Below are 15870 nucleotides of genomic sequence, written 5' to 3' on the forward strand. Positions count from 1 at the left end.
CCAGAAAAACCCGCACACCAGAAGACTTCATCCACTTCAAATTTATGTTAAGCACCTATAACTCTGCCCTTCACCTCCCAAACAGACCTACTTCACCACCCTGATCTCCTCACTAGCCAACAACCCCAAGAAACTATTTGACACCTTTCACTCCCTCCTCAGGCCAAAAGCACAAGCCCCTATCACAGACATTTGCGCGGATGACCTGGCCTCCCACTTTACAGAAAAAATAGATAATATCCGTCAAGAAATCCGCTACCAACCACCAGGTGCTGTGACTCCCATCCCTCCCTGCATCTCCCCTGGCTCACTCTCCACATTTCATCCCATCACAGAAGAAGAAGTCTCCAGGCTCCTCTCCTCTTCTCGTCCGACTACATGCACTACCGACCCCATTCCCTCACATCTCCTCCAGTCTCTCTCTCCAGTCGTCACAACTCGCCTAACTACAATCTTTAATCTCTCCCTCTCCTCTGTTTGAAGGAGGAGGGGAAAATCCCACTCTATCGTTACTCCATTACTAAAGAAACCCGCTCTCGACCCATCCTGCACAAACAACTACAGACCAGTCTCCAATCTCCCCTTCATCTCTAAACTCTTGGAGCGCCTGATATACTCACGCCTTACCCGTTACCTCTCCACTCACTCCATCCTAGACCCTTCACAGTCCGGCTTCCGCCCCCTACATTCGACAGAAACTGCACTCATCAAAGTGACCAATGACCTTCTGACAGCAAAACGTAACGGTGACCACTCTCTGCTCATTCTTCTCATTTCTGCAGCTTTCGATACTGTTGACCACCATCTCCTACTCTCTAGGCTCCAGTCACTAGGCATCAACCCCTTTGTGCCATATGACGTACTATCCCGTCCATGTGCCCTGGGCCTTAATCCCCAAGGACGGGATAGTACGTCATCATAGATCAGCAGCGCTCATGGGGGGAGCGCCGCTGATCGCGGCCGGGTGTCAAGCAGATTATCACAGCTGACAACCGGCACAATGTGTCAGGGGCGGTCACGGACCACTCCCGGCACATTAACCCCTGGCAGACTGTGATCAAACATGATCGCAGTGTACCAGGAGCATAGGGAAGAATCGCACAGAGAGGGGGCTTCCCGGAGACCCTCGGAGCAATGCGATGTGCTCGAGCTGCACCGAGGGTCTCCTCCCTGCAGGCCCCGGATCCAATATGGCTGCTGGGTCCTGCAGGGAGGCAGCTTTCTCAGCGCCTGTCAGATCGCCGATCTGTGCAAAGTGTCCGAACAGCGATCTGAGACTTTATAGTGAGCCCCCCCCGGGACAATGTAATAAAGTGAAAAAGTGTAAAAATAATTTAAAAAAAATTCCCTAAAATTCTTTTTTTTGTAAATAAACAATAAAAGTACACATCTTTAGTATCGCCGCGTCCTGTTACAACCTGCCCTATAAAACTGTCCCGTTAGTTAACCCCTTCAAAAAAAAAAACAAGGCAAAAAACAATGCTTTATCATCATACCGCCAATCAAAAAGTGCAATAACGCACGATCAAAAAGACGCATATAAATAACGATGGTACCGCTGAAAACGTCATCTTGTCCCGCAAAAAACGAGCCGCGATACAGCGTCATCAGATAAAAAATAAAAAAGTTATAGCTCGCAGAATAAAGCGATGCAAAAATAATTATTTTTTATATAAAATTGTTTTCATTTCATAAAAGCGACAAAACATAAAAAAACGACCTAAATGAGGTATCGCTGTAACCGTACTGACCCGAAGAATAAAACCGCTTTATCAATTTTACCGCACGCGGAACGGTGTAAACGCACCCCCCAAAAGAAATTCATGAAACGCTGGTTTTTGATCATTCTGCATCCCAAAAATCGGAATAAAAAGCGATCAAAAAATGTCACGTGCCCGAAAATGGTACCAATAAAAACGTCAACTCGTCCCGCAAAAAATAAGACCTCACATGACTCGGTGGGTCAAAATACGGAAAAATTATAGCTCTCAATATGTGGTGATGCAAAAACTATTTTTACAATAAAAAGCGTCTTTTAGCGTGCGACAGCCGCCAAACATAAAAACCGCCATAAATAGTAAATCAAACCCCCCGTTATCACCCCCTTAGGCCTGTTTCACACATCAGTTTTTTTGGTCAGCCAAAATCCGCTAAAATGGCGGATAACCGATCCGTTCCTGTAGTGTCCACAACGTTTGGCACCGGACCGTTATTTTAACGGATCCGTCAAAGGAAGAATTTTAAAGGGACCGCTGCCTGGGGGTGGGGGGGTGTTTTTCAGCTGCCAGAACAGAGCTTAGGGTTAAATTTGCGGCTGAGTGAAGTCTTTCGGGCATGCGCAGTGAGAAATGCGGATCCGGCCGCCCAAAAAAATGTTGCATGGTCTGTTCGGGCATGTCGGTGGACGTCAAAATTTTGGCGGATCGGCAAAAAAACGGATCCAACGGACAAACGGATGGCCATCCGTCAAGATCCGCCGGTAATGCAACTCAATGGGGATAAAAATGGATCCGCCAAGAAAAATGGTGGATCCGTTTTTTTTTTTGCAAAACGGCGGATTTTGACTGATGGACACAAACGGATGTGTGAAACAGGCCTTAGCAGGGAAAAATATTAAAATAAAAAAAATGTATTTATTTCCATTTTCCGTTAGGATTAGGGCTGAGATTAGGGTTAGGGATGTGTTGGGGTTCGGGTTGGAGTTATAATTGGGGGGGTTTCCACTGTTTTGGTACATCAAGGGCTCTCCAAACGTAACATGGCGTCTGATCTCAATTCCAGCCAATTCTGCGTTGAAAAAGTCAAATGGCGCTGCTTCCTTTCCAAGCTCTGCCATGCGCCCAAACAGTGGTTTACCCCCACATGTAGGGTATCAGCGTACTCAGGACAAATTGTAAAACAACGTTTGCGGTCCAATTTCTCCTGTTACCCTTGGGAAAAAAAAATTGGACCTGAAATAATTTTTTTGTGAAAAAAAAAAACGAATTACTTACCGGTAATTCTCTTTTATAGAGTCCACGACAGCATCCGCTGAGAGAGGGGATCCGCCCCTGGGAACAGGAAACCTACAGAGAAGAGGGCGGTCCGCCGGTCCCCCTCGCTCCCTCAGTTGCTGGATTGCAGAGAACCGCCATGCATGTTTTAGTCAATAGTTGAGCAAGCGACTCAGACCTACACCTCTTATAAGTTTGCTACACATATTACATAACTTATAACTCTGCTCTCCACCACCAGAGAGAACCCCGTGTCAATTAAAGGCCCCGTCACACACAACGATGTCCCAGCGATCCCACCAACGATCCGACATGGATGGGATTGCTGGGACATCGCTAGGCTGATCGCTGGTGAGCTGTCACATAGACAGCCCCTCCGGCGATCAGGACCAGCGACGCTGGTTTCTAATGTAAATGTCGGGTATCCAGGAGCCGCGCGGCTCTTAGATACCCGCTGTTTACATTGGAAACCAGCGTCGCCGATCGCTGGTCTCTCACTGCCACACGCAGCGATGCATGCTGGCCAGCGAGAGACCAGCGATCAAAAAAACGGCCCAGGACGATGGAGCGCGATCAGCGATACCCGGCAGGGGGCGGTCGCTGATCCCCGTCACACACAGCGATCTTGCTGGCGAGATCGCTGTGGCGTCACAAAATCAGTGTGTGACGAGGCCTTAAGGGAGGGAAGTGAGCGGGTGCTGTCGTGGACTCTATAAAAGAGATTACCGGTAAGTAATCCGTTTTTTCCTCTTCGCCACGACAGCACCCACTGAGAGACTTTCAGAGACAATCACCTGGGAGGGCGCACCGTGTTTAGTACGGATCTACCAAAGGCCAGATCCTCGGAAGAGGATAAATCTAGCCTATACTGACTATAAAAGGTGGATGGAGGAGACCAGGTTGCAGCCTTACATATCAGCTCAATTGGGACACTCGCCCTCTCGGCCCAGGAGGATGATATGGCTCGTGTAGAATGTGGCCTTACACCCTGTGGCGGGTCTTCCTTGATCCCCCGGGACAGCGGGCCCCTCGTAACTCTAGACCCCTTCTTGTTACCCTGGAAGGAGACAGAGAGCCCTGCTCTGCCTCCAGGGACTGGTGCTATCTAGGTAGCTAGGACTGCTCTCTCCACGTGTAACGTGTGATATCTGTCCTCCTCTGGAGCTGCTGGGCTCTCACAGAAGGAGGGTAGGCAGATCTCTTGGGACCTATGGAACTTAGTAGCCCGTCTGGGAAGATAAGATGGGTCCGTTTTTAACACTAGTCTATCCTGGGTTACTGACAGGAAGGGGGGGATCTACTGATCGGGCTTGGAGATCCCTTACTGTCCATGCTGAGACTAGAGCGACCAGTAGAGCCGGTTTCAGTGAACGGCATTTTATTGATGCTGCGGGGCCTGAGTGAAGGCATCTAAAACCAGGCTAAGGTCCCATGTTGGTAGCTGAGGAATGTAGACTGGGTTTGCTCGCTGACAAGCCGATATAAACCGGGCCTCCCACTTATTACCTGCCACATGGTAATTATATAAGGCCCCTAGAGCTGATACATGGACCTCCAGAGTGTTAACTGAGAGGTTTAACTCTCGGCCTTTCTGCAGGAACTCTAAAATGGCTGCAGTAGGTACTTCGCTGGCGAGTGTTGCTGGATGAAAAGCCAAGAATTTTTTCCACACTAGTGTAAATTCTCGTTGTGGATTCCTTCCTACTCTGTAGAAGGGTGTCAATCAGATTATTTGAGAACCCCCTCAGCTTTAATAACCCCCTTTCAAATTCCATGCCGCTAGGCGCAGGGCTTTGACTTGAGGGTGGTAACAGGGTCCTTGTGAGAGAAGGTCCCGACGTAGTGGGAGAATCCATGGGTTGGTTATCGACATGGCCCTCAGCCATGAGAACCACGGCCTCTTGGGCCAAAACGGGGCTATTAAGATGACCTTTGCACCTTCTTCCCTTATTTTCCTGACTACTGTTGGCAACAGTACCATTGGAGGAAAGGCGTAGGCCTGCCGGAATGTCCAGAGTGCTTGGAGGGCGTCAAGCAAGTCTGCATTGTCCGCTCTGTATAGAGAAGCGAACCTTTCTACATGCCTGTTGGCTCTTGTTGCGAATAGATCTATTTCTGGTCTGCTCCATTTGGCCGCTATCATCTCGAAGATGTCCCGGCTGAGCTGAGCACCCACTCCCCTTGATGCAAACTCTGGTGGCTGAGGAAGTCCGCTCTGGAATTGTCCACTCTGATGTGGAGCGCAGACAAGGAGTGGAGATGCGATTCAGCCATCTCCAAAATTCTTCCCGCGATATACATGAGTGGCCCTGATCGCGAGCCTCCTTGCCGGCTTGTGTAAGCCACTGAGGTGTTGTCTGATTGGATTCTCGTGTGGGTTCCTCGTAGCAGTGGGAGAAATTTAGATATAGCCTAATATATCGCTGTTAGTTCTCTCATATTAGATGAATTCCCCATTTCGGACTCGGACCTTTGGCCTTGCACCATATTTTCCTCTAGGTGGGCCCCCCACCTTGAGGTACTAGCGTCTGTAGTGACTATTTTAGAGGGGATAACCCACCATGGAACCCCGCCGGTAAGGTTGCTTGCGTCCAACCACCACTCTAAGGAATCGATCACTTCTGATGATAGTGATATTCTGCCTTCCATCTGCCCCTGCAGCCTATCTGCTTCTTGTAAAACGGCCCACTGCAATTTTCTGGAATGGAATTGGGCCCACTGCACTGCGGGGATGCATGATATTAGGGACCCTAGCAAGGACATGCCTTCTCGCAAGGACATCGTGGGCTCATCCACTGCTGTCCGTACCTTATTAATTATGGCTCGTGATTTTGTTTCTGACCGGAAGCATTTTTGACTTACAGAGTCTATTTGAAGGCCCAGGAACGTCTGACGGGTTAGGCCTCTTTCACACTTCAGTTTTTTACAATCAGTCACAATCCGCCAGGTTTTGAAAAAAACGGATCCTCAATTTTCTTTTGAGGATCCGTTTTTTCCCCCATTGACTTTCATTAATGGCGGATTGTGACGGATTGCCGTCCGTTGCATCCGTTTTTTTTGAGGATCCGCCAAAAGTTGCTGTCCGTCACCATCCTCAAAGATTTCAAAACGGAGCTTGCAAGGTTTTTTTCTCTGGCGGATCCTCCAGACACTGATTTAACCCGAAATTCTTTCTGGGTGCCGGACAAAAAAAAAATCTCTCTCTCTCTCTCTCTCTCTCTCTCTCTCTCCTGCGATTCCTTTAAAATTCTTCATTTTGTGGATCCGTCAAAAAAAACGGAAGGGTGGCATCCGTTGTCATCAGTACTCAAACGGATCCGCCATCCGTCCTTTTGGCGGACTTTGACTGATGCAAAAAACTGAAGTGTGAAAGAGGCCTTACTGGTTGTAGTCCGGACTTTTCCCAGTTGATCAGCCAGCCTAGCGTCTGCAGGGAGGAAATAATAAAGTCCGCTATCCTGCTTTTGCATTGGGAAACAGAATTCCCTACTATGAGCAGGTCGTCCAAGTACGGGACTTTTAAGGTGTCCTTCAGCCTTACATATGACATCACCTCTAGCATGAGCTTGGTAAATACACGGGGTGCCATGAATAATCCAAACGGCATTGCCGTAAACTGTTGTATCCGGCCCTCTAGCACGGCTGCCACTGGTAGGAATTGCTGGTGCTCTTTGCATATAGGGAGATGGTAATAGGCGTCTTTTAGGTCCAAGACTGCCATATGGCACCTAGGAAACAAGCGTTTTATTGCTGAACGTACAGACTCCATTTTAAAGGGCCGCACCCTCAAAAACGTATTAAGCTTTTTTAAATTAATTATGGTCCTAAGAGAACCATCCAGTTTTGGGACCAGAAACGGGGGAGAATAAAACCCCCTTCCTCTTTCGTCTCTTGGAACGTCTACCAGAACGTTCTTAGATAAGAGGCCCGTAATCTCCAATTCCAACGCTTCCTGCTGCGCCAGAGACTTCAGAGAAGTCAATACGAAGGAGTCCGGTGGGTAACAAAGTCTAGTCTTAGACCCGACGTGACAATATTAATGGCCCACGGGGTTAGATGTTATTTTTTTTCCCATTGGCGGCTGAATTTTAGTAGCCTGCCACCTACCGGTGAATTGGGGCTACCGGAATCTGTCCCCAGATCTGAAGGGACGTTTCCCAAATAAGTTGCCTCTTTGCTTGGGATCTTTATTGCCCCAGCGGTCCTGAGGCTTGAAGTCCTTTTTGCCGAATGGAAGCTTTCTGAAGGCCCTCCTGTTGAAGGGAATGTACGGGTTAGGGAATCCCTTCTTTCTCTCACCCGCTTTTGTCAGGATCTCATGAAGCTCAGTGCCGAACAGGTACTTACCCTGACATGGCATGGCGCAGAGTTTGGTTTTTGTCTGCAAATCGCCTCTCCACCCCTTCAACCACAAGGTCCACCGGGCTGCGTTGGTTAATCCTGCCGCTCTGGCAGATAGACGGAGGGAGTCAGCTGAGGCGTCAGATAGGAAGGCGGCTGCACCATTAATCAGGGGAATAGAGGAACGGAGCTTGTCTCTAGATGCTCCACTTTTTATTTTCTCCTCCAACTCATCCAACCATATCATCATGGACCTCCCTGTGCCTGTGGCCGATATTGCCGGCTTAAAGGCCCCTGTGCATGCCTCCCAAGATCGTTTGAGGAAGGTATCCGCCTTGCGATCTAAGGGATCAGATAATGTTCCTGAGTCCTCCACTGGCAGGGACGACCGGCGAGAAGTGGAGGCCACTGCCGCATCCACCTTGGGGGCTCTCGACCAAGACGCCAATTCGTCGTCATCAAACGGATATTTTCGCTTTGATGCTAAGGGGAGAAAGGTCCTTTGCCCTTGCTTCTCCCACTCTTTTTTCACTTTCTTTTGGGAGATACCCGCAAACATTTCCTGCGGGGTTTTGGGGTCTTTAGCATCGGATAACCCCATCGTATTGCGCTCAGACTTGACCAAATTATTAACACTGTCCGTGGGGAAGCAAGCCTGCTCCTCCTCTGAGGTTAGGTATTCCTGGGATATATCGGAGTCCATTTCCCCAGTTTCTGAAGGCGATCTAGACGCCGGTGAGACTAACCCTCTGCTGGAGGTTTGTCCTCCTAGACTACTGGAACCACCTAAGGCCCGTAGTTCCTCTCTAATAATTGTACGGCTATCCTCCGTTTTTCCCGAGGATTCTTTCCGTAGGGTTTGCCCGATACAGCTTTGACACAACCTCTTAGGGTGACTTTCGTGGAGAGGTTGGGAACATAAGGCACATTCTCTGTGTTTAGATTTATCTGTTCTTTTGGCCTAAGGTATGCAGAAAAGAAAAAAAGGGGACACCATCAGCTAGAAGCATGACTAAAAGCACTCACCCGTGAATCTCGTCAGCATAGTACCGGCTGCGGGGTTCGAGGCTCAGGCTGAGATGGTTTCTTCTCCTTATGGTTTTTTCCGTGGGCTCGTTCTGCCTAGAGCGCCCGCTAATATTCCTCCTGGTGCTGCCACTTCTCCTAGTGCTGCCACTTCTCTGAGTGCTGCCATGGGGGGATTCCTCTGGCTGTTCTATTTGGAGTGACGTCGGGTCGTTTGTGGATGACATGGCTGCGCACCGGTATGCCTCTGGCCGGTATTTTTATGCAGCTTCCTGGTTTCACCCCCTTTTTTTCTTTTACCCCCTACTGCGCATGCGCGGCCGCCTGTCTCGTGATACCGCGATCTTTCGCCTGCTCCCCCGGAAGTTGTCGGTATCCACTTCCGGGCCGCCTTGCCACAGAGGAACACTGGTCACCGCCGAGCGTCTCCTGCCCACTGCCCCTGCATCGCCGGTACGGGCAGATCACTGACCGCGTCAGGTATGCGATTCTCCCCTTTAGCGCCGCACATACCGCCAAGGCCTCGCCCGCATTACCAGCGGAGGGGAAGTAGATCTTCTGATCCCCCCGCCGCTCATATAGTGCTACGCGGGCGGCGGCCAGGAATCCTCTTCTCTGTATGGGTTCCTCCTTAGGAACAGGAAACCAACTGAGGGAGCGAGGGGGAACGGCGGAGCGCCCCTTCTAGCTCTCTGTAGGTTTCCTGTCCCCCCTCTCTCAGTGGGGGCTGTTGTGGCGAAGAGAAAAGTTAAATGTTCATTTTTTTTTAAACATTCAAAATTCCTGTGAAGCATCTGAAGGGTTAATAAACTCCTCGAATGTGGTTTTGAGCACCTTAAGGGGTGCAGTTTTTAGAATGGTGTCACTTTTGGGTATTTTCTATCATATAGATCCCTCAAAGTGGCTTCAAATGTGATGTGGTCCTAAAAATAAAATGGTGCAAAAATGAGAAATCGCTGGTCAACTTTTAACCCTTATAACTTCCTAACAAAAAAAAGTTGGTTCCCAAATTGTGCTGATGTAGACATGTGGGGAGTGGGACTAGTTAGTGTGCCGCATCGCTGTGATTTATGTGGCTCTGCGGCAGAAACGCTAACAAGACGCCCCCCATGCCATCCTGTGGGAGGCCGCGGTTGATGCGCTAATGCTGCAGAATGTCATAGCGGTAATATCCGCAGCATGTCCATTCTGCGGAATCGCGGTGATGCCGCCGCCGTAGGATTGCACTGAAACTCTTGAGGCCGCATCAATAGTACAATGTTGGCCTCGCGTGTCGAGCGCTCTGCGGAGTGTCACCAACCTGTCAGTCACTTTTCCAAGTGAGGCTTCAAATCGCCTGCAAACCGCTTGTGTTTAGCGGGAAGTCCGCCTGCGTGTCACCTGCGGCAGGGAGTCGTGGAAACGCTGCAGACAGTGCCGCAGCATTGCGGTAACAAGCGCATAAAAATTCAGGTGGAAAATTGTGAAATTTTCGCCAAATTTCCTTTTTTTTTTTCTTCACAAATAAACGCAAGTTATATCAGAGAAATGTTCCCACTATCATGAAGGACAATATGTCAGGAGAAAACAATGTCAGGATCACCGGGATCTCCAGAGCTGTCACCTCATAGAGGGACGGGGTCAGAATTGTGAACATTGGCCGGGCACGAACGTGCAGACCACCCTTGGGGGTGAAGGGGTTAAGGACACTGCACTCTCCTGGTTCTCCTCCTATCTTTCCGACCGCTCCTTCAGTGTTTTGTTCTCTGGCTCCACTTCATCTCCTCTTCCTCTTGCTGTTGGGGTACCTCAGGGCTCAGTCCTTGGCCCCCTTCTTTTCTCTCTCTACACGGCCCCAGTTGGACAGACCATCAGCAGATTTGGCTTTCAGTACCATCTTTATGCAGGTGACACAACTATACCCGTCTTCCCCCGACCTTACCCCCGCTGTACTACAGAACGCCAGTGACTGTCTGTCCGCAGTCTCCAACATCATGTCTGCTCTCTATCTGAAACTCAACCTCTCCAAAACTGAACTTCTTCTGCTCCCGCCGTCTACTAACCTCCCTAAATCTGACATTTCCCTCTCCGTGGGTGGCACCATAATAACACCCCGACAGCAGGCGCGCTGTCTGGGTGTTATGTTTGACACCAATCTCTCCTTCACATCCCATATACAATCTCTTGCCCGCTCATGCCGCTTACACCTAAAGAACATCTCTAGAATCCGCCCTTTTCTCACCATGGAAACAACAAAAACCCTCACTGTCGCCCTGATCCACTCCCGCCTGGACTACTGCAACGCTCTATTAATTGGCCTCCCCGTTACTCGACTATCCCCTCTCCAGTCCATCCTTAATGCAGCAGCCAGGGTCGTCCATCTGGCTAATCGTTTCTCAGACGCGTCCGCTCTTCGCCAGTCGTTACACTGGCTGCCAATTCATTACAGGATACAATTCACAGTACTTGTTCTCACCCACAAAGCTCTCCACAGTGCGGCACCCCCTTACATCTCCTCCCTCATTTCTGTCTATCGGCCTAACCGACCGCTGCGCTCTGCAAAAGACTTTCGACTAACCTCTGCACTAATCCGCACCTCCCACTCCCGACTCCAAGACTTCTCCCGTGCTGCGCCAATCCTCTGGAATGCTCTACCCCAAGAAATTAGGACCATCCACAATTTGCATAGTTTCAGGCGCTCGCTCATCTGTTCAGAGCGGCCTATCACGTTCCCTAATCACAGTCATTCTCTGTCTAAAGGGCCTGTCACACTAAGCGACATCGCTGTCTGATACTTACCTCCGACCGGCTCCCCCGCTGGTTATCGCTGATCGCGCGAGAACGTCCAGGACCGTTTCTCGTCGTCAGCTTCCTGCTGTGACGACGAGCGACGCGGGCGGGAGGATGTCAGGATTGCCTCGTCTGACAGGTAAGTAACGACCCCCGTCCCCAGCGATGTCGCTGGTGAGATCTGCCTATGTGGCAGCTCACTAGCGACCACTTAGCGATGCACCAGCGATCCTGACCGCGTCATATTGTTGTCGGGATCGCTGGTACATCGCTAAGGCTAGTTTCACACTAGTGCTTTTGAGCGCAGCGACGGCCTGCGCACGGCCGCCGCTAAGCCCCGCCCCCTGCCGCGCCTCCGTCGGTAGCTCCGCCTAGCGGCGCATGGCGCTGCATGCGTCCTGCGTCCCCTATCTTTATCACTGGGGGCGCATGCACCGTTTTGACGGTGCGCCGAGCGCAACCAAACTGCAGCAGGTTGTGTTTGGTGCAGGTCGGCGCACCGTCAAAAGGACGCATACTGCGCACGGCCTGCGCCCCCAGTGATAAAGATAGGGGACGCATGCAGCGTCATGCGCCGGTAGGCGGAGCTACCGGTGGAGGCGCGGCAGGGGGCGGGGCTTAGCAGTGGCCGTGCGCAGGCCGTCGCTGCGCTCAAAAGCGCTAGTGTGAAACTAGCCTAAGTGTGACAGGGCCTTTAGTGTGTGTGGCCCATTCCCTATCTCCATCCCTCACTCCCTCAGGACGGCCGGACCATCACTGTACATACACCATTGTATATACGCCTCCGTCCTCTGTGTCTCCCCCACCTCACTGTAGAGGGTCAGCTCTCACCAGCAGGGGCGGCTGATTGGGCTTTATTGTATTGTTAACGCTCTTACTTATGACTTGTGTCTGGAAACTGTAAAGCGCTGCGGAATATGTTGGCGCTATATAAAGATTGCTATGCTGACGCACGGCCTCTCTGCAGGGGGCGCTGTCGCTCCTCACTAATGATGGCGGGGGGATCATTGATGACCTGATCGTGAATAACGCCGCGGACGGTTTCCTCTATGTTGTGTCCAATGCCGGCTGCGCTGAGAAGGACTCCGCCCACATGCAGGTAACGGCCTCCATCTTGGTGGTGGCAGCAGCCTCTCCGCCGGGAGCCTCATCTGTCTTTGTGCCTCCACCAGAACAAGCTGCAGGACTTCCGTGGCCGGGACGTGGCGCTGGAGCCCGTGGACTGCGCTCTCCTGGCTCTCCAAGGTGACGTCTGGCTGCGCGGCCGCCATGATGTGCGCTGAGTAGACTCCGCCGGCTCCACAGCCTGATGAGAGTTTGAATCCTCGATCTTTGTCTCCAGGACCCTCCACCGCTGACGTCCTCCGGGCCGGGCTGAGCGACGACCTTTCCCAGCTGACCTTCATGACCGGCGTCACCACCACGGTGTTCGGGATCCCTGGCTGCAGAGTGACCCGGTGCGGGTACACGGGGGAGGACGGGGTGGAGGTAGGTGGGCTGCACCCCCCGCAGCACAGAGGTGGCCAGAGCGCAGCATGCCGACCCATCATGGCCTCCCATGTCGCTGCAGATCTCGGTGCCCGGGCACAGAGCGGTGGAGTTGGCGGAGAGGCTTCTGCAGAGCGCGGACGTGAAGCTGGCGGGTCTGGCTGCCCGAGACAGTCTACGCCTGGAGGCCGGCCTGTGCCTGTACGGCAATGACATCGATGAGACCACCAGCCCGGTGGAGGCGAGTCTGGTGTGGACGATCGGTGGGTGACGGCCCATCAGTGTTGTCGTAGGGATGTGAGCTGACTCCAGTGTAATGATCACCTACTCATAGGGAAACGCCGCAGAGCCGCCATGGATTTCCCTGGAGCCTCCATCATTGTGCCCCAGATTAAAGGACGGGTGACACGGAAACGTGTGGGGCTGTCGTCTACGGGGCCGCCGGCCCGCCAGCACACGCCGATCCTGAACCTGGAGGGGCGCATCATTGGTGAGTGTCATCCGTGAAGGGCAGCAGAGGAAGCGGGGGTGTCAGCAGCAAATGTCAGCGAGGTGGGGGAGAATTGTAGGTTGTCAGGTAGGGAAGAGATGGTGTATGCGGTCAGTGCCGGCACGTGGGGGGGTCAGGTGGTCTCTGCAGGCAGTGCCAGTGTGTGTGTGGGGGGGGGGGTTGGTGTCTGCGGGCAGTGCCAGTGTGTGTGTGTGTGTGTGGGGTTGGTCTCTGTAGGCAGTGCCAGTGTGTGTGGGGGGGTGGTTGGTGTCTGCGGGCAGTGCCAGTGTGTGTGTGGGGGGGGGGTGGTGTCTGCGGGCAGTGCCAGTGTGTGTGTGTGGGGGGTTGGTGTCTGCGGTTCAGCGCCGGCCCCTGGGGGGGGGGGGTCAGGTGGTCTCTGCAGGCAGTGCCAGTGTGTGTGTGTGTGTGGGGGGGGGGGGTTGGTGTCTGCGGGCAGTGCCAGTGTGTGTGGGGGGGGGAGGGGGGTTGGTGCCTGCGGTCAGTGCCGGCACCTGGGGGGGGTCAGGTGGTCTCTGCAGACAGTGCCAGTGTGTGTGTCTGTGTGTGTGTGTGGGGGGGGGGGGGGGTTGGTGTCTGCGGTCAGTGCCGGCACCTGGGGGGGGTCAGGTGGTCTCTGCAGGCAGTGCCAGTATGGGTGGGGTTGGTGTCTGCGGGCAGTGCCAATGTGTGTGGGGGGGGGGGGGGAGGTTGGTGTCTGCGGGCAGTGTGTGTGTGTGTGGGGGGGGTTGGTGTCTGCGGGCAGTGCCAGTGTGTGTGGGGGGGGGTTGGTGTCTGTGGGCAGTGCCAATGTGTGTGGGGGGGGGTTGGTGTCTGCGGGCAGTGCCAATGTGTGTGGGGGGGGGGGGAGGTTGGTGTCTGCGGGCAGTGTGTGTGTGTGGGGGGGGGGTTGGTGTCTGCGGGCAGTGCCAATGTGTGGGGGGGGGTTGGTGTCTGCGGGCAGTGCCAATGTGTGTGTGGGGGGGAGGTTGGTGTCTGCGGGCAGTGTGTGTGTGTGGGGGGGGGGTTGGTGTCTGCGGGCAGTGCCAGTGTGTGTGGGGGGGGTTGGTGTCTGCGGGCAGTGCCAATGTGTGTGGGGGGGGGTTGGTGTCTGCGGGCAGTGCCAATGTGTGTGTGGGGGGGAGGTTGGTGTCTGCGGGCAGTGTGTGTGTGTGGGGGGGGGGTTGGTGTCTGCGGGCAGTGCCAGTGTGTGTGGGGGGGGGGTTGGTGTCTGCGGGCAGTGCCAATGTGTGTGGGGGGGGGGTTGGTGTCTGCGGGCAGTGCCAATGTGGGGGTGGGGGGGTTGATGTCTGCGGGCAGTGCCAATGTGTGTGTGGGGGTGGGGGGGTTGGTGTCTGCGGGCAGTGCCAATGTGTGTGGGGGGTTGGTGTCTGCGGGCAGTGCCAGTGTGTGTGTAGGGGGGTTGGTGTCTGCGGGCAGTGCCAGTGTGTGTGTGTGGGGGGGGTTGGTGTCTGCGGTCAGTGCTGGCACGTAGGGGGGGGTCAGGTGGTCTCTGCATGCAGTGCCAGTGTGTGGGGGGAGGGTTGGTGTCTGCGGTCAGTGCCGGCACGTGGGGGGTCAGGTGGTCTCTGCAGGCAGTGCCAGTGTGTGTGGGGGGGGTTGTTGTCTCGCGGTCAGTGCCGGCAGGGGGTGGTTGGTGTCTGCGGTCAGTGGGGGGGGTGGTTGGTGTCTGCGGTCAGTGGGGGGGGTGGTTGTTGTCTCGCGGTCAGTGCCGGAGGGGGTGGTTGGTGTCTGCAGTCAGTGGGGGGGTGGTTGTCTCGCGGTCAGTGCCGGGGGGGGGGGGGGCTGAAGTTTGCTCGTTCTGGGGGCTCCAGCCTGGCACTGCGTCACTAGAGGGGAGAGGCTGTGGGGCGCCCCCTGCACACAGCGGAGGAGTCGCTCGGTCGCGATGATGTGGCCGCTCCATACCTTGGTAGCCCACATAAGAGACGGTAGTTGGACAAGCTCGTTAACCCTTTCCCCTCTGCAGGTGCGGTGACCAGCGGCTGCCCCTCCCCCTCCTTACGGGTGAATGTGGCAATGGGATACGTGGAGCCGGAGTTCGCCAAACCTGGAACCGCGCTGCACCTGGAGGTCCGGAAAAAAACGGTGGATGGCGCCACCTGCAAGATGCCATTCCTGCCGTCCAAATATTACACGATAAAGTAACACCCTGTAGAGCGGGACCCCCAAATAGCGGGGTCCCCGGTGTCCCTGTGCAGGGACTGTAAGGTGCCAAGTTTTAGTCAGCCATTCCAGGGGCCCCGGGTCCCACACCGGGTATTATCACTGTAGATGAGGGCAGCGATCCAAGGTCCGACCGGGCATGGCCCTCACCAGCCAATCACAATCACCACTTGTGTTAGAGAAGGAGGCCAGCGTCCTGATTGGATGCTGTGGACGCTGCCCTCATTTTCGGCTCCTCCCTGCGGGGGCCGGGTGCTGCGCCTCATCCCACCCTCACGCCTCAGCCCTCGCTCCTATCCACATTTTGAGCCGGATTTAAGGCTGAAAGTGAAAGAAACCCCAGAATGTGTGACCAGGCCGAGCCCCAGTGTTACCGCCCCTCCCCCACAAAGGACTGTGGCGGGGGACCGGGGCTTCTCTTACGTGGGGCTGCCACTAGACGCTGAGGTAACAATAAAATCCGCCTCCTGGACTCCCAGCTGCGTCTTCATGATGTCATCACTCGAGGGGGAGGGGCCAGGATAGACCCAGAAGGCAGAGTGTAGTGACCCCACCCACACCGATCCAGAGCGTTGTAAT

The 15870-nt window shown here is 53.8% G+C and overlaps 1 protein-coding gene across 4 annotated transcripts in view; it reads left to right on the forward strand.

Moving 5' to 3' along the window:
* Window positions 1-15769, forward strand: part of AMT (aminomethyltransferase) — a 31664-nt gene extending 15895 nt beyond the window's left edge. For all 4 annotated transcript variants that reach the window (XM_073558893.1, XM_073558892.1, XM_073558895.1 and 1 more), the window contains 6 exons: window positions 12097-12228; window positions 12302-12374; window positions 12472-12617; window positions 12700-12880; window positions 12952-13107; window positions 15095-15769. In XM_073558893.1, coding sequence (XP_073414994.1) covers window positions 12097-12228; window positions 12302-12374; window positions 12472-12617; window positions 12700-12880; window positions 12952-13107; window positions 15095-15273 — 867 coding nt within the window. In that variant the 3' untranslated portion in view covers window positions 15274-15769. The remainder of the gene's footprint in view (window positions 1-12096; window positions 12229-12301; window positions 12375-12471; window positions 12618-12699; window positions 12881-12951; window positions 13108-15094) is intronic.
* The last annotated feature ends 101 nt before the right edge of the window (window positions 15770-15870 follow it).

This window comes from Dendrobates tinctorius, unplaced genomic scaffold, assembly GCF_039654945.1.
Source record: "Dendrobates tinctorius isolate UK_male_01 unplaced genomic scaffold, ASM3965494v1 ptg000261l, whole genome shotgun sequence".
Taxonomy (NCBI): Eukaryota; Metazoa; Chordata; class Amphibia; order Anura; family Dendrobatidae; genus Dendrobates; species Dendrobates tinctorius.